General features: G+C 34.6%; 1 protein-coding gene across 2 annotated transcripts in view; it reads left to right on the top strand.

Annotated features, from left to right (window-relative positions):
- SLIT2 (slit guidance ligand 2) overlaps positions 1–24361 on the top strand; it is a 261870-nt gene that overhangs the window by 139705 nt on the left and 97804 nt on the right. For both annotated transcript variants that reach the window (XM_053940914.1, XM_053940915.1), the window contains exons 5-7: positions 10049–10120; positions 19090–19161; positions 23048–23119. In XM_053940914.1, coding sequence (XP_053796889.1) covers positions 10049–10120; positions 19090–19161; positions 23048–23119 — 216 coding nt within the window. The remainder of the gene's footprint in view (positions 1–10048; positions 10121–19089; positions 19162–23047; positions 23120–24361) is intronic.

Genomic DNA, 24361 nt, shown 5'->3' with positions numbered 1-24361 from the left:
TTTCAGCCATGCATATGCTGAGTGTCTAATGTACCAGAAGAAGTGAAAGTTACCCAGCAGAATCTTGTTTTATTCTTTTAAAGCTCTTAACTTATAGCGCATTTTCAAGTCTGTCAAGTGTAATAGTTGATTAAAGATTAATCACCAAATCACCTATCAGAGACTAGTAAAATGAAAATAGCAGAATCTTCACCCTTTGCCTACATAGAAACACTCTTTTGTGGCCTTGTATGAAAAAATGACACATAAAGATTTAAGTTATTTTTTACTTTTCCTTCAATTCCAACCTGGTTAAAGGAAAAGGAGAGGAAAATCCATGAATGAAACCCGTATCTGACCTAAACCTCCCGTGGCACAGTTTGAGACCATTTCCTCTTGTCCTGTCACTCGTTATGCAGGAGAGGAGACTGATCCCCACCCATCCACAGCCTCCTTTGAGACAGTCATAGAGAGCAATAAGGTTTTCCCTGAGCCTCTTTTTCACTAGGCTAAACACCCTCAGCTGCCCCTCATCAGAGTTGTGCTCCAGACCCTTCAGCACCTCCAATTGCCCTTTGGACACTCTCCAGCCCCTCGATGTCTTTCTTGTGGTGCAGGGCCCAGAACTGCCACGTGGATATGCACCCATATGGGTGAAAGTCATTTTCCACCCTGCAAACACCGAGCAGGGCTGTAGGTCAGCAATACCCTCACCCAGCACAGCTGTGCTGCTGGCCTGGGCCCTGGTAGGGAATCACAGTGCTATTAGGGATGCATGATAAGCAGCAGTCAGTAAAATGTCACTCAGTGCCTTCCTGCAGCTTGACCAATTTGAGATTGTATGGAGGATAAAGAATTGTCAGGTTTTTTCTTTGGGAGGTGAGGGCTTCTTAAGAGCTTCAAGTTTTTCTATGAAAAGGATTATGCCAAAGCCAAATTTGAAGTAGTATTGCAATTCTCTCTGAAACTGTGGGTGGTCCTTTCCTATTTAGGAGCTACAACATGTAATTGTAGTTTTTGTAGTCTAAACAAAAGGGAATTATGTATTAATTTAGTGGAATAGACCATTAAAGAATCCTTTCCTTTTCAAAGATAATTTCTAAGGTTCCAATAAAATACATGTGTGGTCCTAATACTCCTATTTTATTGCACAATTAGCATTTACCCTGCTAGGCTACTCTAGAACAGTAAATAAATGGCGAATCTCCTTATGCAATTATTTTCAGTAGTATCAGAGCATACAAATTGATTTAAGTACCCTTTTGGACACATTGTAGAGTGGAATTGATTTTGCAGCCCATGGGTTAACTTTTCTGCCAAGACAAGAGATTGGAGGTTTTGGCTTAGTCCAAACCCAAAATGTATTCCTATTAAAAAGTAAATGGTCTAGTACTTGTACTCTGTGCTATTTAGATTCTGCAGAAATCATTGATTACTAATACTAAAAATTATAAATATGTTCTGTATTATATTGCATGGGTATGAAAAGTCAGGCTGTTTCTCAAACAAAAGAAAGATGATTAGCACTAAATATCAGAATTTAAATTTTGGATGACTTATACTAAATGTTAAGGTTGAAAGTACTCATAAACTCTGAAGATTGCTAGGCTACCAGTACTACTATTGTGTAGTGTGTTACTTTTTCTCTTTTGCTGTATATGTTCTGTACTTATACATAAATGATCTCTCTTCTTTAATAAATAAATAGATAAAGTGGATTAAAAGATCTGCTGCTGAAATAATACAGATAATAGTATGCCAAAAGCTATAATAAGTACATTTTGATTCCATAACAGATTTATAAATGGATGACATTTAAAAAACCTCAAGCATTAAGAATGAAAGAAGCATGAATGATATAATCAAAAGTGCTATCATTAAAAACTGAGACATGAAAGTGGGCAGGGAAATTCAGTCTGAATATTCTTAGGAAAAAAAATATAAAAAAAACATTCCTTACCATGGGAATTACTGTGACTCTATAATCATTCAGTCCATGTTTCAGTGATGATTGCCCTGTGTTGTGAAATGTGAAATATTCACTTGGGCAATGTAGCACACCATGGCCCGGGGAGTGATCCTGCTTTAGCGTGAGAATAGGTTATGTGCCTACTATGTGCAGCATCTGAATCTCTAGGGAGTCAACAGAGCAAATGGAAATTAGTGATGCAGAGATAACCTGCAATTCTGTCATCTAAATCTTTCTCATCAGTTTTGTGCTCCTCAGCATGGTACTGATCCATGCTACTGTTGATACGTACTGCCTTGGTTTCCCCATCTGTAAAAAGAGGTTAATAGTAGCTTTCTCATACATGAAATTTTAATCCTCCTATGGGAAGCAGCAGCAATAATGATTTACAGAACTAATGTTTGAAATTATAATTTATAGGTTTTATCTTCATAAGGGGATATATGTGTGCCTTAGAGACCTATTAGCTACTGCTGGTATTATTAGACACCTTTTGTATCTTCAATATGAAGAGAAATAGCTGCAATGATAGTTTTGCTAAAGAACAGAAGAAAAAAACTTTGACATTAATAGGAAGCTAACTAGTTTATTTCGCACTCAAAAAATAATGGTACAACAGAATTGTTGCTTGTTTGATTTTGTTTTACTTTCTCAGAACAAGAGTTTAGACTGAATTTTTAAGTATATATTTTTGAATATTTCCTTCTTCCACCATAATTGATCTGTAGATCTGCCAGAAAGCTATGCCTACTAAAAGGACATGACAAGCCATTTGGGTATAAGATTATATTTATGAATAAGTGATGCCATCCTGTAACTTGGTATACAGTAAAGTTAAAATTATAAAGTTAAAGCCAAGCATATGTCAGTATTCTAACAATTAACTGGCTAAGCCTCACTTGACTGATGGGAAAGGTACTTGTTTGCATACATTAATGTATTTGCTGAACATGGGATAAAAAAATGTTATGTTATAATTAAAACATTTGTGTTTGTTTAGTAAGCTTGTGTTACAATATGATATATTGCTGCCTTGATGGAATTCCTAATAGGCTACAGTAGCTCCAGTTCACCTGAGCTACTGATTTAAAAGAACTGTCTCTCCAGGATGCTCCCCCTGCATTAACACCACAATGTTCAGTAGCATCTGTATTCTTGATGACTTTGTACTTTGCTTTGATTTTCATTACATAGTTTTGAAAATAATTTTCATACTTACATACTTTATCCTAATACAATAAAACTTGTGGTTGTCAAAGCATGCTTCTTTCCTAGTCATGCTGGAGCTTTGCAGTTTGTTTGTACAGTGATACAAACAAACAGTGAAGTTTCATGAGCAGGAAAAAACCCATCTGATCAGAATTTTTCTGTGCTAACCCCAGACACATAATACAGAGTACAAAAATATTTATTCAAATTTTGCAAGTAGAAAATTGGCATTTTAGGAATGAAATCCAAGTCAGAGATTCATTGAAACATAAAAAATCTACTTTGGCATCTCATTCTCTCCTCTTTGCATTGGAAAGCCCATGGCTATCGCAGCTTTGCAAACAGAGGCAGCTGTCAGTATTCATGATAACATGAAATAACCTTTTGCCATACTTCTCTGGAAACATTTCAAGACACACTTGAAACTTGGGGCTGCGGCTCCCTTGTCTTATGCTGTCATGTTGCAGCATGTTCACACCTTCCATATCTCAGATTTTACTACTGGTGTTTTCAGTGCCTCCCAGTGAGCAGAGTACTTTGTTTTCCCTAAGATCAAAGCCAGGGGAATAAATAATAGCTCTTGGTTCTTGCTCTGGAATAGCTTTGAGGTTTTAGATGATCTGCCTCATTAATGTGATTGTGACTAGAGAAGTATCTCAGACCATGCAAGACCTCACAGATATCTTCATGAAGTCCAGGATCCAGCGAGGAGCCTATGCTAGAGCATGTTTCACAGGTCCTTTCTGCAAAGAGCTTCTTAGTGAATAGGTAGGGCATGTCTTCTTGCTGCCAGCTGTATTTTTTAAGGTGTACTCAAATACAGAAATATTGTAGGAACACTGAACAGTACTGAAGAAAAAGCCGATGATAATAAAAACAGCTGAAATGGACAGGACCATTTGATATTCATAAATTAACTGTTTGGTTAGTTTTACTATTTTAGGATAAATGTCTAATTGATAGTTAATTTTCCTAAAAAGAAGTTATTACTTGTTCCATCAAAATATTCTGATTGACCTAGGTGATAACTGTAGGTCCCTTTCAACTGAGCTATCCTATTCTAAAATATATTGTTCGTTTTTTTCACCATCTTTGTATTCCAAGTGAAATCCCCTGTGTCCAAATTCATATATTTGATTTCCAGTAAAATAATATAAATAATTCTCATTCTTTTTATTTCTTTGAATACCTGGTAGTCTCATTATCCATGAGACTTTGCCACCCTATACAGGCATGGAGGATTTAACGCAAAATATAGTTACCTAATGTAGAGTGTTGTTTTCCAGTAAGAGAAAAGTACTTAGCAAGGCTTACTTCATTCATGTCACTAATATGTAAATAATTATCAGGACGCCAGTCATTAAATAGCCACTTTCTGAGATGTTTTTATAAACTGGTAAGCATTCAGTATTTAGTTGGGCTGAATATTTCTGCCTTTTGCTTTAAAAACCAGAACATATTACTCATTCCCAGTACTCAGTATTTTGCAAAGTACAGAATGGCAGTATAGATTTATGATATCTGTGGTCAGACACAGAGGGAGGTTAAACCATTGAGGAAAATAAAATTACAAGTAATTAAATTTACAAGCAGGTTTGCCATCTTCAAAAGATTTAGTGTTTCAGAATGAACAATGATTTAGCCACAAAACAAAACTGTGATACAGCCTTAACAGTTCATTATATAGATATTTTATGTGATGTTTCAATTTATATAATTAAAAATGGAGCACTCCTTTTTAAGGGTATATAGGATATTCAGCTCAGAGCCATATATGGTGAGTAATAAAATAACTGCAATGCAGTACTGTTTGCATTTTTTAACAGCTGAAACATTCCATCAGGATCATTAATTTCGGTTATCTCAGGGCTTTATCTTCAGATAAGAAAGCAATACTGTATATAAGTCTTCAAGTTTGTTTTTTTTTCTGAGAACAGGTTAGTATCTTCTATTGGTATGAATTTCAAATGTTCACAGGACTCTAAGCTGTGAAGTTTTTCCCTGATACATCTCTATCTACTAACCAGTAAATATGATAAATATAACTGTACCATTTCCATCCTGTTCTTAAGAAGGATTCAGTAGTATCAAGGTTTTTGGCAAGGTCTTCCTGCTATTTCCACATTATCATTACCAATGTATTCTTGGAGAAAAAAAGTCTGCATACACAAAATGAAGCTCTTAGGGGAGGAAGGGTGGGGCAGAGGTGTTTGGGCTTTTTTTGATGGTGTTGTTTTTGTTATTGAATTTTTTTTTTCTTAGTTCATCGGTTAGTGAAATGCAATAATCTACATTCTTTTAGCCATAATTTCAAATTAGACAAGTTAAGTTGCTTTGTCAGAATATCCAAATTAAATCTTTAATCTTTGGAAATCGGTTTAAAAGCTGAGGCATATGTGCTTATCAGAATCGATTGCATATAAATTGCCTTTATCCAGTTTGTTTAAAAATAAATTATATTTTACATCAGCATGGTAATTGCAGAACTTACTTCATCACAAATCTTAGAGAATCTATAGTTCTGTTTTTATTGATGAGTTTGAATACTTGGATAGACTATGTTAATTATAAAAAGTAATTATTTAGATGTAGCACATTTAGTCTTTGATTTAGAAAAAAACACACACATGACCTTCAAAGAGAGAAAAAATAGTATTCAAGTTTTTCAAAACATTGCTGCAGTTGGGCAAAAATTCAGAAATCTTTGTGCATTCTCCACTGTGTATCTTCACTTATAGTGGAATTCAGCTTTGTTTGCTTTATGGATTTAGTTTTCTGTTTTTACATTTGAGAGAATGGGGTTGCAGCCAGAATATTACAACTCAGAATGCTTGACATATTTACATCTTAAACTTATCTGAAACAATCCACTGTACCCAGGCTGGTTTGTGCATCTAGAGCAGCGGCGACAGTCATTTGTGCCTCCTCTAAAAAGTCTCTGTCAGCTGCTAACACTCACCCAGGTGCTTTTGGGGCCAATCTACTATTTAACCCCTGTACTACCTTTTAACTTGAGGAAACAAATCTGAGAGTTGTCCTTGAAAACATCTCATATTCAGAGAGACTGAAGTTACACCTGGCCCTGAGCAGAGCTTTGGTGATGCTGGAGCAAGGAGGAGCAGTGGAGGACTAGGAATGAAGGTGCTCTGACCACCACTGAATGACATAAATGAAGTCCACAAAGTTACACTAAGGAATTTTCTTGAAAGGTCAATGTCTAAGGTATTGCCCTTTAGACTTAATAATTTGGTGTATATCTCTCTAGGAGTTATGCAATAGAGTCAAGAACAATTTAGTTAAAAGAGGCCTCTATGACAGCTAGAATCTGCATAAGGATGAGTTTGTCAGAACATCTCACTAGATCATTGCATTCTATTTAAAGAAAGAAATTCGCACATAGCCTGGCCTTTTTCTCTCTAACTGTATTTTTTATTAATTTCTGCTGTTCCAGAGGTATTCTGAATTTTAATGTAAGGTCTTGGGCTGTAATATTAATGGAAAATAATTTGTTCCAGTGAAAATATCTTGGTCAGATTGCCACTTTCTAATGTGAATCAGGCTCATGCCTTTTTTTTTTTAAATACAGATCTCTTCTTCTAAAAGTAGTATGTTTTGTTGTGTCTTGGCTTAAATATTCTTAGATATTCTTTCATTTTAGGAGGATCAATTGCCATCATAGACCCTCTATTCAAAGGCTGCCTATTTTTGAAATGGAAGATGATGCCCACATAGTTACAAGTGCAGCAATACAATGACCATCAGGCTGAAAAGGAGTTTTGCACCTTTCTTCACTACAGAATATAAGTTGCAAAGTCAAATCAATGTAATGTAATGGCGTGCAAAATTGGCTGGTTTTATCTACAAAATAGATTTTTGCCCCATTTCCTATGAAAGTCACAATGCACCTTGTGCTGCTTGTGACCTTTTTTTTTAACAGTCTAAGAATTGCGGTAGAATGAGTTCAAAGATCAATAAAAAAGACCATACACAGCTTCTGAGTTGTGAAATGTAGGTGTAATTTATGCAAGAAGAAAAAGTTGAATGTTTGTTTGAGCCCCTCGAGGTTTTTATAAGGAAACCTTTTTACATTGAGCAGATAAAAACTTGAAGCAATCAATAAATAATTACTAAAATTTTTCCTGCTATAAGGAAAATAATTTTTTTATAAGAAGTAGAATTTAGCAGTGGAGAAATCAACTTACACTTTTGTTACAGAAACAGTTCCAAGTTCCAAGTTCCAAACCAGCTGATGCATTGCAAAAAAAAAATTACATTTGGAAAACAACATTTGCCAACCTTACTTAGCTCTCTATATTTAAATGTATGCTTTAAACAATGCCTTGTTCAGCAAGGTTGGGAACCTTTGCAGTCAAGTAGTTTACATTTGAAATTAACTAAAATTACCAGGGAACACTATACTTCAGTCTACTTGAGCTTGTGCTACACAGAAATGGTGTTGCCTGTGCCGACCCAGCAGTAAATCTAGCGTGCAATTAGTTTGTCTCCTGTCTTTTGCATTTGCATACACACAGACATACCTGTGCACAATGCCTCAGTGTACTGTCTGTTGAGGAACCTGGCACAGTAGCTGTCACTTGTAAGTCCTTGCATTTGTGCTAAAATTTCCCATGGAAACAAAGATTTTGACCATTGACATTTTCTATTAGGTTTTTAAAAATAATTTACGTTTGGCCTCAATATTGCTCATCTTTCACTTTTTTTTTTAATTATAGAAAATGGTGAATGATGATACTCTGTCAAATACCATGAAAAGCCTAATGCACCATTACCCATGATCTCCTGTAGTATATATTTACGAGTACGGCAGTGGCTTACATAGATAGATACATATATCTGTGTTACCAACTAATCATCGATCATGATACAAATCACTACTGCTAGCTTAGCCACTTCACACACAATTTTTATATAGGTAAAATGTATTAGTCAATTTAACAGAAATGTAAATATAGATATTTGCTTTTTATGCTTATAAAGGATTTTTTCCAAGTAAGTAGGCTGTTAAATCATGTTACTGTAACAAATGCTGAAGGCTGCTTTTTCATTCATTGCCACTGAATTTATTGTCAGAGCGGTTCAGTCATATCCCATTTCAAGATTACTTAGGTGGCTTGAAAATTAAATCACAGCTCACAAATTCTCTTTTTTCACACACAATTAATAATATGAAAATTGTGTCTCGTTTTAAGTATACTTTGCAAGATATTGCAGTGCAATTAGGTGCATGAACTATGAAAGATTTAGTAAATAGAAAGTGATTTTCCATAAATTAAAAATGAATTGTATAAAACAAAATTGCTGCCAATGAATTATTTTCAAAATAATTACATTGATATAAATTTTGTTAAAGTTGGGCAGCATGGTGTTTTTTAAAGTCCTCAAATTATTTTTTGCAAGTTCATAAATGTGAAAGGGATCTTCAGGAGTGATTGCTCAGAACTGGAAATAAGAGCTCATGCTAGATTACATTTTAGAGAAAGAATATATCAAAACCGTGGCTTCTTATGTCTAATGATTCTTGCTTGTTCACTTACTCTGAGCTATATCTCTTATTTCTTTGCACAGTTTTGCAATGTTTCTCTAAAAATTCTCTCTGGAAAAGGTCCTCTAAAGATGTCTCTTAAGCTTAAGGTAGAGCAACTTTACTTCTCGGATCTGGATTGCATTTGGTGTGCTTTCAGAGCGAAGATCCTGGATTGGTTTTAGCAAAATGAAATCTAGTTAACCACAAGAAAACTGCTGTGCAATGGACTTAAAATCCCTCTGTAGAGATGCCTGTACACATCTGATTTGTTTGTACATTTTTATTCAGATGTTCAAGAAAGCTTCTTCATATAGATAGGTGCATCTTGTGTTCCTCATACTGTGTATAGATAGGTGCATCTTGGAAGGCTTCCAAAAGATCTGCTCTCATAATTTTAATACAGCAAGGTAGATGGGCCCCCTTGCAAAACTTCAAACATTCATGTACCATGTGTGATAGGTGTGTTTGGTCCAGGGTAGCAAACTATTGTCTGAGGTGAAGCCTCCAAACTGCATATGCATAGATACAGCAATAAACACTTTAATGTATTGGTCCACTCCTATTGCACTGCATCACTGTTAATAGTGCATAGCACAGATGGAAAATTCTGCATCCTAGTTTGCTTTTTTTTCATTTTCTCTGTCTCCTCTGCTACTGTCCTCAGTTCTCTAGATTTTATTTCCAGTATTGACCTGTGAAGGACAAAAATGTGTCTGGATTTCAGAAAAAATAAAGGGTTGTTAATTCATACTGATAGCAAAAAACCACTACTGAACAGTAATTTTATAAGCATTTTAATAATAATTCTCTTTTGTAAAAGATAATAATTTCAGATAGCATGGTACAGCTGATCATACAGGGATTTTGGGGAGGAATATTAGTCTGCTGCAGAACGTATTTTAATTCCTTCTTTTAAAATATATGATGCTTGACACTAAAACAAAAGTCAGAAACATATTGATCTCAGATATTACACAGCTTCATTGTTGTTTCTCAGTAGGTTACTATTTGTTCTATTTGCTGGATATCTGTCTTCCTTGCATAAAGCTGAATATACTATCAACATGGATTTGGAATGGTTGAAAAGTGAAAACACTTTTGCTGTTTTTTTTTTTTTTAATTATTATTTTTTGCATATATGTTGCTATTTTCTAAAGGAACTGCTTAGTGTGACAGAAATAAACAATTTTGAGTATAATTGCTGCTTCTTTTCTTCAATTACAAATCAGTTCATGTAATAAAATAAGCTTCATTGGAAATATTGACTGAACCATAATGGCTGAAATTGTTTTTGTTATACACGAAACTAAATATATATAGCACTTCTACTTTTTTTTTTTTCTTAGTGATCTTAGTGAAAATCAGATTCAAGCAATACCAAGGAAGGCATTCCGAGGAGCAGTCGACATAAAAAATCTGTAAGTATTTTCTTCCTTCCATATATTCTGATGATAATGCTTTGTAGATACAATGCTCTTTTTTGTATCAGATATCTTTTTTATAGAACTGTTATAGTTGCTCAAGGAATATCTGCATAAAACTGACATTTGTAATTTGTTTTGGCAAAATACTTTAACATATAGTAAACATCCTCAAATTGCTTTATGGAAATGGAAAACATTTGAAATAGAGTTGAAGACAACATGGCATTATTACTATTAGTTTATGAAACCTGAGTTTAATATTTGAATGTCAGGCAATTTGAAACATTTTATGGTTTCATGTGGAAAAAATCATTTTGCTTTGGTTTTAGAAGTTTGTCTTTTGTTTGCTTGCAAAAAAGAAAGAAAAGTCATGCTATTATCCAGTTTTGCTAGCATATGTTTTTATGCTTGTGTGACTATTTTACTTGCTCAATTTTCTTCTGTTGTCTTTTCTGAACGAAAGATGCTTTCCTGGAGATAGTGACTTTGAAGTTCATGGACAGGTTGTGAATTCTTATGGTTTCCAAATGTGGAAATATATGAGTTTCAAGACAAAGCAAAGCAGTGACTTTTCTACTTCCTGTTCAGCATGGTAAGGCAGTTTAGTGGATTGAACAAGCCAAACAACCTGAAGACTGTGATGAACTTCTGTAGTAGGAAACAGTAGGTCATGCACTCAAAAGCTACAACCCCTGCTGTAAGCCAAGGACTCATCATTTATAAACAACCAACAAAGACAGAAGACATACAATAGTAGGTTTCAGAAAGACTACGGAGCTTCCAGCGTGATGCACCTGTAAAAAAATATGATTGCTTAATCTTACATGGCATCAATAAATATAGGGAAATATTAGGTTATAGGAGGCTTTCATGTAATTCCTGCTGGAATAATTTTTATTAATTGAAGTTTCCAGTGCTAAAATAGAAAGACAAGCATTCTAGTTGTACTGCTTTGAAAACGGGAGTGCTCTGTGATTGTGAAGGGAGGGTTGTGATGTATCCTCAGTAGGAGAGGATGGGCTAAGAAGCCCTTCACTTTTCTGTCTGCCTGTGATGGAATCCACTTCATTCTGCTGCCTGCAGCACTGCACACAAATTGGTGAGGAAAATGTCTTTTTGAAGATTTAGCAGAATGCCCAAGAATTTGGCCTACTACAGTTCTTCTCTGCAGTGAAATTCTATCATACCTCAGTGGAAAAAATCATTATGTTCGACTCTATTGTGTTCAAAAGCATGCAAGTGCTTGTGATTCTCAAAGTAGCTTAGTTGCTTTGTTTAACTGATAGTTTATGAGTTTTTATTCAAAACTAGTCCCTTCACTATGCATGGTCAAAAAGAGGTTTGGCTATAAGAAGGCTGCATTTTTCTGCATGATCTTTTTTATTTGAAAATTTATAGGCCACTGAAAGGAACTTTGGTAGTAGAAATAGCAGCATCATTGAAAATATTTTAGTGGCAAAGCAGTATTTTAGAATATAGGTGTACTTATATATTGTAAGAAAATTCTGGTTAAAAACTGCATTAGGATGCTAATCTTTATCTGAGATACTATTTTTGTCTTAGTGTGAATTTTTAAGCTGAGGACCCTGAATTATGTCTGAAACTCGCTTAAAACAGTAGGTCTGCCCTTTAAAGTGTTTCTCTTTTCAGGAGATATTTTTTTAAAAAAATATAAAATATTATAGCATTGCTACAAATTCCAAATCATATCTGTGGCATATTTTTTATTGTGATAGGAGAAGTACTACAGATATCTCCTTCTTAGTTGTCCCAGAAAAAAAAAAAAAGGGAAAAAAAACTATCAAACCCCTCATCTGAAAATTTCATGATCCCTCTAAAATCACTTTGCAGAATGACCAATGAGTTCATGGGGTGAGTTGGGTGGATTCTAGGACAGCATTTACATAACTAGATCAAGCTGCAGTGCCTTTCCAGAATCTGTGGTGAGGAGAGACAAACCCCAGCCTTCCATCTAACCTTGGCCATTACTTAGAGAAGAAAAGTATAGCAAGAATTTTACAAGTTGTATTTCATTGAGGTCTTTTCCAACCTAAATGATTCTCTGAGTCTAGGAAGGTGATTAACCTAAGATCCAGGAACCAAATACTTGCATATCCTTACTAAGAATTGTCATTAGCAGAATACCATATTTGTTGTAGTTTTGGACATTTATTCTAGAAATAGCCTAGTAGCTGAGCAGAATGTTAAAGATGTAACACTTCCAAACTCATCTAGGGGATAGGTAAAGGTGCAAAGAGAAAAGAAACCTCTATTAGAGCATATTGTTTTATATATATATATATGTGTGTGTGTGTGTGTGTGTGTAACAACAGTAATTACATCAGTTTCAGTTTAAATTACTGAGTCTTTTCTTTAAACGTGGAATGATTGATGACCATCCAGAACCATAGCTCTATTAAGCTGTTTTAAAAGTGGTTAACCAATTTCACAGAATTTGACCTGATAAAGTATTTTATGTTCCTGTATGGAGACTCACCATTCTCTCATTTCCACCAAATACCTTCGTTCTGAACCAGGAATTGAAATATTTTGGAAAACATGTTATCGTATACTTCTTAGTCTTTGCAGAACAAAAGGAATGAGGGATGTTAACTCAGATAATCTGAAGGAAAGTGCTTCATATAAGTTTGATAATACCACTATAACCTCCTGCAGCATGTTAGCTCTAGAGTCCTCTTGATGTTTCTCAGAAGAAGCTGTCTAGTTTCCATAAAATGCATCCATGGTGCTTTCTTTCTGGACATCTTAGTGGTCATGATATAGATTCTGTAGAAGATAAAAGCAAAATGGGAAGACATGAGAATTGACAGCATGGGAAACCTGCCACACCCTTGTAGTAAAAAGAATAACAAACCCTGAGAAACACTCAGGCCTCAGAGATGTAATTCACATCTAATTGGAATTACCCAGTTTCCAATTTGTTATGCCTTTTGTCTTATAAGTGAGAAGGGTTTGGCTCAGTCTGAACTTTCACTTGAGGCAGTTTTAGGCAGCAATAAGATTCCTCCTTTCCCCTCTCTCTGATGTCCAAAGAAATGCATTTCTTGCAAACCATCTTCATATTACCTTCTTCAACCCTCTCATCTTGTGGCCCTGTTTGGACACTGTCTTCTACTGGGGAGCCAACACCAGATGCCATCTCACAAACTCAGAAGTCATCTCAAAAATGCCAGTGTCCCTGGCTTCACTCTCACCAATGCAGCCCAGTTGTTTGTAAAGTATTAAGTTCTTCAGTAAAAGTGACAAAAATTGAGGGAAGCTTATGTTGTAGTAGCTCTCCAGACTAGAAATCCGTTATTTTGGCCGTTCCAATGCAGAAAAACAAAATAGCTACAGTGCGTCAGTTTTTCTATTCATGAAAGTATTCTTCAATGACATCAAGAGTAATACACTCTATACACTATAGCTATTGATCTGGGACAATTAGGGTGAAATTCTGGAAATATAATTCTGAAAGTTACCCCTAACTTGCTAATTTTTCAGGGAGAAGAGTGTTCACCAAGACATTAGATTCTTCAGAGAACACAGTGGCACCCACTTTTTAAAAAAATAAACAGAAATTGTCATATAAATGGGAAACTAAACACAGATTTTTTAATATACATGTTAATGAATGTTTCATAACCCTCACTGGTGATATAGTACTCACACTGGATGTGAGTACTGGAAAGATTCTTTAAATTTTCCCAACCTCAGGAATTTTGTTCGTATTTAAGATGCTAAAAAAATGCTTTTGATGCCCAGATTACAAGTTTAAATGGGATTGTTTTTCAAGCTGGTTGAATTAGGAAGAAAAATAACTGAGTTACTAACAAATTTAAGGCACCACTGAAAGAACAATAGTGCTATGCTCTCCTTTTGAGTAGATTTTGGCCTTATGACTCTTCCATTTCAAGTGTGTAAAATTTTATAAGATTCCAATTTTCTCTTTCTCTGTGTAATCAATACTTGGCAGAGGAAGGAAAGTAATATACCAATATCATGGTGGAATTGTGATGCTAAATATGTGCAATCTCAAATGTTACCAAAAATAGTAGGCCACATTTTCATCATATCTCATGCAAGGATCTTGTGCCCTGTTTTTCTTGTCATGTTCTTGGCTTTTGTTTTGACTACTCTCTTTTTTGTGTTCATTTGGATCCCTTTCTTTCCAGCAAGTGAGGGAGACTGTAGCTGTCATGCCAGCGATAAAGGCTGCAGAGCAATGTAGTGGCTTCACATATTAAATTGCCTGGGAAAAGGAAGAATTAGTGAAGAGGGAGGCAGTCCGCAACATCCAATCTAAGTCCTTCCCATTATGCTAAGCTTTGTCCAAAACTTTGATTGATACTACTTGTTGTTGCCCTTATGCCTCTTTTATGCTGATTGTAAAACATTTAAAGCTGCCACTAGAGACATAAATGAATTTTGTATTAATTATTTTTGGGAATGACTGGACTTCTAAAATTTCAATTATTAGTAGTTGAAAAAGAGATTCCTGCTGAAGATGTTCTCATTACTTCTTCTCAGGTCACGCTTAAAATTCCACTGCAATTGGAATTATAGTTGTCTATTCATCTGTACAAATGCTGTTCTAAATGCATTGCTTGTCTAAGATATGCTTAAATAATCTAGAATTCAATATATTTCTCATGCTTGTTCTTACAGGAAATCTCAATTGGACTGCTAGTCTATTCAGCCACCTGCATTTCAAGTTTACATAAAGAAGGATTTTCACAGGGTGCAGTGAACTATAACTAGTTCTGTGTACATAACTGTCTATGTGTACATACACATAACTGTGTATGCTTAAGATTTTTATTACAATAAAAAATAGCCCTGAACCCATGAAGAAAAGAATAGGTACCATTTTCTAGTGCCTCCTAAACGTCTTGTTGCCAAGCAGGTTGGTGACCCCATGGCCTTTGGGGAAAAAAAACCAACTTGTTCTTACTGATAGCTAAAATAAATAGCATTTCAATACTATTTTAAAAGTTTTATTTTCTTTTAAAAAGTTATTGCTTATTAATGTGATAATATCTGTGAATCACATAACATATAGATTTTTCATTTTGTATACATCCTCCTGACATGATGACATTCTTCTGTTTTGTTTTTACTTTTTTTTAATATTATTTTCCTCCTGTAGGATAATTCTGGGATTAACCAAGTAGAGTGCTAGACAATTTTTAGAGGATTGAGCAATTGAACTATAAATATTTTCATTTCTAAAACTTCTAATTTGTTCAGCGATTATGTGTTACTTGGATGTAAGCATTAAATGGTTACAGGAAACAAGCAGTTCTTTGAAGTCTGATAAAAACTGAATAAATTCTGGCATGATTTTTTTTTACCTAATTTTTAACTAATTCCTCTGAAATTATTGATTTGTCTTGAAATTGAAATTGAGAAGTAAGAAATAGGAAACGTAACTCAGTTCTGTTGAAAAAAGTAACTCTTGCACAAGACCACAAAGTGTCTTCAAACTGTGAAGAACAGGAGAGAAAAGCAGACAAATGTTTGAATTGTTCCAACTTTCAACTTCCTAGGAATGAGTAAAGGAGGTTTCCTCTATCAAGAGTCAGATGACAGATTTTTCCTGTATGAGGGTAGTAGTTTTTAAATATATGCAGCATCTTCCGTTAGCCATTAATTGTTCTTCTTGTGGGATAACAAAGATTATTTTAAGATATGTATTTATCATTATCTGATAGACAACATATGCCAGAAGGGAAGAAAATATAAGTTAGCAACATGTTTCGATAGTGTATCCACAAGAGCAATAAATAAAAAACATTTTAAAGTAAGCATAGTAAACATATTATTAGTTGAATATTTATTATTCTTACTAGTTCTTACTGTTAAACTCACTTAAACATTGACATTTTAAGCAGCAGTAGATTAATGCTGCAGGTAGGTAATGCTGCAGACACAGGTGTAAAATTCAGTTAATTCTCTGTGATGATGGAAGGATTTTGAATGTGACAACTGTTGTTTGGTATCTTATGAGCTTCACAGGAATGGCACTGCTGGAGCTTAGTGAATGTTGGAGACAGAAAGGAACAGCAGCTTTACAAAAGCATGGAGAGATCCCACATAGAAAAGACCCAAAATGGAGATGGTGCAGGCAGAAGGATGATAAACTGGGGAGAGGGGAAGGATGAGAATGGGTCACAGTTGCTCATCCATGTCTGGTCAGATTTGGTTCTTAGAGTGTTCTAATAATTTGAACAGAAGAAAAGCAGCTCTTGGGAGGAAAAACAGCTTTCTAAGATGGAATTAGGGTTATTGGTGTACTCAATAGCTTAGTGGTGAGAAAGGTTTCATTATGGTATTGGAGATTTTGATGTGTTGTTTTGAAAATTGTATTTAAAATAAACAATAGAACATAACTTAAAATTAGATAAATATGTAATTTTAATTTCTAGTATTTTTGCTTGTGCCTTAAGCCTTGTAGCTTAATACATTTTTGCCTTGTAGCTTAATACATACTTGCTATTGAGAACCAGTTTTATCAAAAAACACAATCACCTTGCTTCAGTATATCTGTTAGAAGGACATAATAAGTTAATGTTACATTGGTTGTGAAATATTATTTAACTTTCCATTTGGGTCGTAAATGTAGTGTGGGTATCCTTACCTTTAACCTTTACTTTTACCATAAATTGCTATTCAAGCCAGTCACACAACCTTCAAAGTCATGTCCCTTTCGTAGCTTAAAAAAAATATATAGATATATGTATAAATATCACACCAATGATATATATACTTCATGGTGTGTGTCTAATCATTTTTATATCATGGTTGTAACTGATGGAAGATAATCTAAAACATAAAGATGGTAGCATCTTTCAAAGGCAGTAATTTTTAAAACTAGGGAGTATTTTTCCTTTCCCACCTGCAAACTTCCCATCCTCATACTGAAACCAATTTATTAGTTCAGTGTAAACAGAATAATCTTTATGGTAAGAAGATTTAAATGGAAACAACTCACCCTTCACTAAGGCAGTGATCATGGTGACTCATTAAAGGAAGTCCAAAAGTTTTCGGGATAACCACAACTGCTGCCAGTCTAATGGAAGAAATCTGCCTTTCAGTTTGTGTAGGACAAGATTTGCTCAAGTGCTTTCTCCGCTTTAAAAGATTTTCCTTTGTGTATAATGTGGATGATTTAGAAGAAGCTGTGTCAGCACTGATTTATACATTGACAGCTAAGGATAATAAGATATGGGCAAACATACAGCTCACCCTTTTACAGATTAACCTGCAGACTGCATTAGGCAAATTTGATGGCATTAAAAGATTTTTCCAATTTGTCTGGAAACAATTTCTCTTTTGTATTGTGTCAAGGGTAACATTTCATGCCATTGGAGTAATTTAAATAGCTTTGATAAATTGTTTGAGAGGTTATACTGTATATATATTTTACCATTTTAAAATAAAAAGGCTATTAGCTTAATTGTTAAATGAAATTCATTACTAAAAATTGAAGAAGCCTTAGAAAGTAGACCTAAATATTCCAACACTGCAGCACTGGTAACATTGCACCAAAATGATTAAAGATCATATTCAGCAACTGATAGTTTGCATTTAGCTTTCAATACACAGAAACACAGGCACTGTTACAATTATGACAATATTTTATTCCCTTGTAATAGTAATTCAGATGAAACTAGAAGAACTTTATAGAAGTTGGTACATTACATTCAGCTGTGGGTCTGATGTTTTATTAATGAAGTAAAATGTTATCATAGATTCAGAAAAATCACAGAAAATGTTTTAGTAGAAGTGTCATTAGCCCTGCTAGCTAATATATAATTGAAAATGGACAGGCAGAGTTCATTTGTATTTTGTTCATTTTCTTAGTATTGTTCACACACATTTACTCATATATATTATTTGACACTGACAAGCTACCAGCTTGGAGAAGTTTTTAAAGTGAGGTTTTTTATCATCTTTGCTTTGCAAGTCATGCCCTGAAATGCATAAGACAGTTCAGAATTTATAGGGAAAGCTTTTATCAGTAGAGAAAGTGTGATTTTATATCTGCATGGTTGTTGATTTAAGCAGACATTTTTAATTGGGCTATATGTGCTGTATCAATGTTTTGAATTGAAAAGGTAATAATCATCTTCAGAAAAACGAATCTAAATTTTTCATCACTTCATACTTAAGGATTAATAATCCAATCAAATGGATTGCTGAGTTTTATGTCTAGAATTCAAGTGCTCCATTACAACATACTATCTGCATATAATTGCAGACAGCACAAAGTCTGTAGAAAACCAGATACTGAAGGTTACAGCAGAAACAGTATTTTCATTTGAAGCAGAACTAAAGGAGGTTAGTAAACAGGTCTGTAAATGCCTCGGACACTGTTATTTCCACATGTAGACCTATTCCACGAGGTAATTACTGTAAATCCCCTGCATACCCGGGGGTAACACCTCCCACCTGCTCCAGGCATGCACACACACAGGGAGACCCCTAAAACTGGTGTCTGTCCCTGGTCCCTGCTGCGGCGGGTGGAATTAACATGCAGCTGGGCTGCTCTGATAAATGGATTCTGTTAGGTCACCGAGGGGATGCGTGTGACATTAAGTGATTTACCGTCCTTTACCTTAATGAAATTGTTTCAGCAAGATGACGCTGAGAGCTTTTAATGGATAGCTTTTCTTGATGTAATGAAATTGCATTCCTTTGGCATTTAATATAAGGTGCAGTTATTATTTACTGGAGCTTTCCCAGCGCTGCTGTTCTGCGCAGACAGTTGAGAACAAAAAGGGATTTCTGTGGCAGAGTGCAGGCCAGCGCCGTGCGGCAGCCTCGAGCGGGCGGCAGCGATGGCCAGAGCCTTTCCGTTCGCGTGGCCGGCCTCTGCCACCCCTTCGGGAGGCTTCCCTTACACCTCGCCTTGCCAGCACGCCTCTCCCTTACACATGCCTTCCTAATCTGTTTAACAGGCAACTGGATTACAACCAGATCAGCTGTATTGAAGATGGGGCATTTAGGGCTCTGCGTGACCTGGAAGTGCTGTAAGTATTCCTTGTATCTCTTACTTGTAGCAAGAGCTCAGTATCTGGGGAGTACTAATGTAGCAGCTTATCTGCAAGCTGCAGCCTGGTGTCAGGATGCTCTAGTGAAAAGATGTCTTAAAATAATCCACTGTGATGTGCTATAAAATGGTAAGAAGATATGGAGAGGCATAGATACTCCTTTACTCTCCAAGACAGCCATTAGACATAATAATAATAAAAAAGCCATTGACAGAAACTGTAAGAAAATAATATATTTCATTTTAAAAAGGGGGACGACAGCAGTATTAATGAACCTAATTAATTTTGTACATTATCCATTATTGTTGATGTACTGAACATTTTCAGAATTGCTTTTGTTGTATACTCATCAATTTGATCTTTTGATTACTGAGACTCAGTGTAAGGAACAATATGCTATATCTATTTGACAATCTGAATGTTTTCAAAGAGGCACTTTCTAGCAAACATTAGTGCTATATATTAAGATGTTTAGCATGTCCATGTCAATAGCTTCTTTTTAAAACATTTTAAGTTTTATGTGCATAAATACATTTATATGTGTAGGAAAAAATCTTTTATTGTGTCACAGAAGATTATTATTGCAACACTTCTATGCATACTTTTTTTTTCACTTTTTTAAATGGCTATCAGTGAGGTTAAAGGTAACAAAATTATCATCTGAGAATAGTTACTGTAATGAGCAAAGTGCCTTAGTTCTCAAAGAATCTAAGGCACAGGACACATTCCTGAAATATTTGCTCTGTCAGTCAAAATGACATATTTTATTTAGATTTTCTTCATTAAGAGAATTGAAAGAATTTCTGTATCAATGAGTTACTTCATGTTAATTTGAATCACACCTGATAAATCACAGCTTGAGGAGGGTGAGGAAACGGGTTTTGTTGTGTTTGGGTTTTTTGTTTTTTTTTTTTAATGTTCTAAAGAGCAGAAGCTTCTCTGGCAATATTGTCTGCATGTCTAAGAAACCAAAGAGTATGTGAGTAGCTGGTGGTAAAAGTTTTTATTATTAAACACTAGTTGGTTTTACTTATGGGTGAATGAAACTGGCAGCCAAATTTGATATTATTTTTTTTTACTTTGCAATCATAGAATAACAAGCCTATTGTTAACTCTCTGGTATAAAGCCATGTAAAATATAGTGTAGGTTCAATACTACATCTAATTGTTAAGTTGATGATTAGTTGACTGTCAGTAAATGTGATGTTCTCTGAGATTTTTATGTTTGGAACTCTTATATGTGACAGAATATTTTTTCCAGTGATGGCTTAATCTGCTTACTATGGTTTGGTTTTGGTTTTTTTGTTAATATGAGCCTTTCTTTACAAGTGCAAGGGTTAAATGGCAATTAAAAATAAAAAAAAACCCAAATGTTTTCTGCATTTTTTAATGCTTGCAATTTTAGTGTTCTTGAAAGGTCATCCTTGCAGTTGAGGTCAGGGGTACAATTTTTACACTGATTTCAATGAGTGGAAAAAAAAAGACAGAAACCTCTAAAATAATAGTCTGCTGAAAACTAGGTAGTTAGATTTTTTGTGAATGAGAATACATAGTCTATTAGCATTGTTCAAATACACGACTGAATGTTTGCTGTCTTGAATTATTTTATGTGATAAAAAATATGTAAAGATTTGTGGCATTTTAAGAAATTGAGATAGATATTTCAAACACTGCTGAAGGTTTTGTATCTAATTAAGCTTCCTTTACAATATGGCTTAAAAATGAAAGCCCTGTACATCAGACCACACTGTATATGCACTGAGTAGCAAATAAGACTATGCATATTGTTTTCATTTGGAGTCAATTGTTCTAACTGAGCAGAGAAAGTGGATATCACTTCAAGTTTGAGGTAAAGCTTTTAAATAGATTGTAATCCTGTTTAGTAACAGGTTGAAATGCTTGCCAAAGTAACAAGTCTTATATCTTGGTTAAATAATTGTAGAATTTTAGAGGCTGTTAGTGTTAAAGATACAAAATAGCCTGAATATTCCTCCCCATCAATTTCTGTGTTAGTTTTCCTCTGTCTTTTTTTTTTTTTTTTTTTTTTTTTTAAGGGAAATCTGCTGTATTTGGGAAACAGACTAAGGGGGAAAATATAATGCTGACATGTTAAAAAAAATGGAAAGTGTCTACAAAACGGAAAAAAAGTTAGTCATCACAGTCTTTGCTATAGTATATAACATTTAGGTAAAAGTATTGAGCCAACTTTTTTTAATTACATCTCTGTAATAAAATTAAGTATTTTTATCATTACAGAGAAATAGCTATAACAATAATTTAATTCCATATTTATCCCTTACATCTATTACTATATCTAGTTTTCTTTACCCTGAAAAAATTAATAGCTCGTATATAAAAAAATAACAAGGCAAACATCAAACAGCTGAAATTTGAAATTAAAACATTTGTAGATTCACCTTCTCTTAGTAGCTATGGAAATACTGGCTGATTTCCCTTCCCTTCATTGAAAATACATGATTTTAAAATCTTGTACAAAGTTATGCCGGAAGAACTGTGGGAGTCATCATTTACCATGTGGACATTGTAAGAAAACTCTGCCACAATTTACTGACATTTATTAATTAAAACACCTTTTTTGGATGTACCCAGTACCTTGGCCATTTTTTGTTGTTTTATTTTTGTCATGTTTCGAAAAGGGTCACTTGTTTGGGTTATTTTGGTCTGGGTTTTTTTTTTTTTAATACTATTATTCTCTCTGTTTATGTATCCCTGAGAACACTCAGGGGAGATCCCTTATGTACAGCAAAGGAAAGATTTAGTACATGGAATGAGTAAGCACACAAAAGTAAAATGCTGCACATTGCACCAGTAATTAATTGCTTGGTTAATGTGGAGATATATAGCCTGATCCTGGTCAGGGTGCTGTGATTTTACCTTTCTGTGTTTCAAGATCAAACAGTACTGAAATATTTCTTCAAAAATAGGAACAATTACAGTAAAGGAAAAAGGAAAACACTTTTCAAAAGGGAGAAAAGCTTTTTTTTCAGTGGGAGTTATTATTTATTACTGTTCTAGTTACATAGAGCTCATTATCCATTCTGCTCAGATGAGTAATCTCTAAGTCAAATCTGTAAATTCTATTGCTTGCTTCTTTTTTTTGGAGTCACACTTTTTGGAGGTTTTTTTTTTTTATTATTTGTAGCCTAAAGACAATATTTAACTGCAATTTAATTCATAAAGTTTCTGAATCTTTACAAACTACATGAAATGAGTATAATGGGCCTGTGTAGCCAAAAATTGACTAAGATTTGTTTCTAGTTCCTATCTGAATTTCCCAACACTTTGTCTAAAATATAAATTACTAGTTTGCTAAAGTGTTACAATTCCTGACTCCTATCTTATTCGAAACTCCCCCATTGTTCATGCAGCTCTGGATTATCTATAGTAATTCATTCCCTATAAAACTCAAGCGCAGCCCAGAGTTAATGTTTTCTAAAATTCTTGGGAACAAACCATTTAGCTCTTGTATCATCCATCAAAAATCAGACTCTCAGAAGCTAGAAAGAGAAATCAGTATCCTAGAACCAAAACATTTTCTCCAAGGACTCTCTTTTTTACCTCAAGATGTCAAGTTTGGCTTGAATGTCATAGATGTTATCAATATTGGTGGAAGTTCCTTTTGAGTGAATTCTAGGCTACTATGACCTCTTACTTTGGATTGATAATGGTAAAACCATGGTATTTTGTTGGGGATTCAACAGTGAGGAAAAATATAACTAAAAGCAGGGAGTCTTTTCCTGATACACATACCTAAGAACAGTACATTATGATTTTCATTAGCTGTGCCTTTTTAAAATGTGACAAAACTCTTAAGATATTAATATGCTTCTTCTTGGCTTTGCAGCACTCTCAACAATAACAACATCACTCGACTATCCGTGGCAAGTTTCAACCATATGCCCAAACTCAGAACATTGTGAGTAGTCCCACTGAAACTGGCTGCCATTTTTATAATTTTTATTTTTACTGCTATTAAGTTTTGTCAGGGATCTATCAATACATATACAGGCAAAGCAAGCACAAGCTCAAATAATAAATATTGATGTCTCATGAGGTTGACAAGCGTGAAGTCTGTATGTGTGTCTGTGGAAGCTCATTCTGAAAGGTAAACCTAACAAGTGACTCCAAAGCTACATGTGGGGCTCAGGAGATAAAGAAGAAGTTGTTTCCTTTTCCATCAGCTTTTTTAGGATATGAAAGTCATAAGTATTTAAATTGGGATTTCCATAGTGCTGCATTCAGTGACAGAAAAGCTTCACCTTCTTACCAAAAAAATGTGAGGGCAGGGGGAATTCTTCTTACATGTTGCAGCTATATTAAGAAGTAAATTGATGTTTTTTGAAAGTCAAAGATTTGTTCTACTTTGAGCTTTTGAATGGGTCACATTTCATTTTGGAACACTGGAGATTCTTTGATTGACTGTCAGATGTGATAAATGGGAAATCTTTATGCTTTTATTACTGTACTGCTAGCAGACCTAATTAAACTAAACTGGCTTGCCAACATTCTTTGTAACATAAAATTATAGCATTATCCGGTAGTGCTATTATAATTAAAGTTGTGTCAGCATTTACAATAAGGTCCCCATTTTAAGAGGTTATGACTTTGTCAGAGGAACACTTCAGGCTTCTAAAAAAAAGCACAGTGAAAAGACCGTATGTGTATGCAAGTCATACAGGCTGGAATTATGTTTTGGTATTTTTATACTGACTACAAATAAATCTAGATTGTGTTGACTGGCAAAACTAGGTTTAGTCCAGAGACTCACTTTTGAACAGATTTTCAAGTGAAGTGGGAATTAAGAATGAATGGAATGTTTCTCTCAGAGCTCAAGAGTAGCTGTTAGTAAAGAATTACTTTTACAAAAAATCTGTCTCATTTCTTTTACCCATGTTGGGTTACACAACTGTTCTGAAATCAGTAGGACTATTCACCCAGGTTAACATATGGCTTGTAACTAAGAACTTCACACAGGTGAGTACTTCTGTCGATTTCATGACAGAATTGCAACTATTCTTGCTTGGACAAATACGAGAGTACTTAAATAGTGCTGACCATGGGCTTTTGGTGACCTCAGGTAGAGTTTGATAACAGAGTTTCATTCTGTTCTTTCAGGCCCAAGTCTCTACCTTTTTTGAACTTTCAAATACACTTTCTG

This window comes from Vidua chalybeata, chromosome 4, assembly GCF_026979565.1.
Source record: "Vidua chalybeata isolate OUT-0048 chromosome 4, bVidCha1 merged haplotype, whole genome shotgun sequence".
Taxonomy (NCBI): Eukaryota; Metazoa; Chordata; class Aves; order Passeriformes; family Viduidae; genus Vidua; species Vidua chalybeata.
Note: the sequence above shows the minus strand (reverse complement) of the source record. Positions and strands in the feature narration are given on the sequence as shown.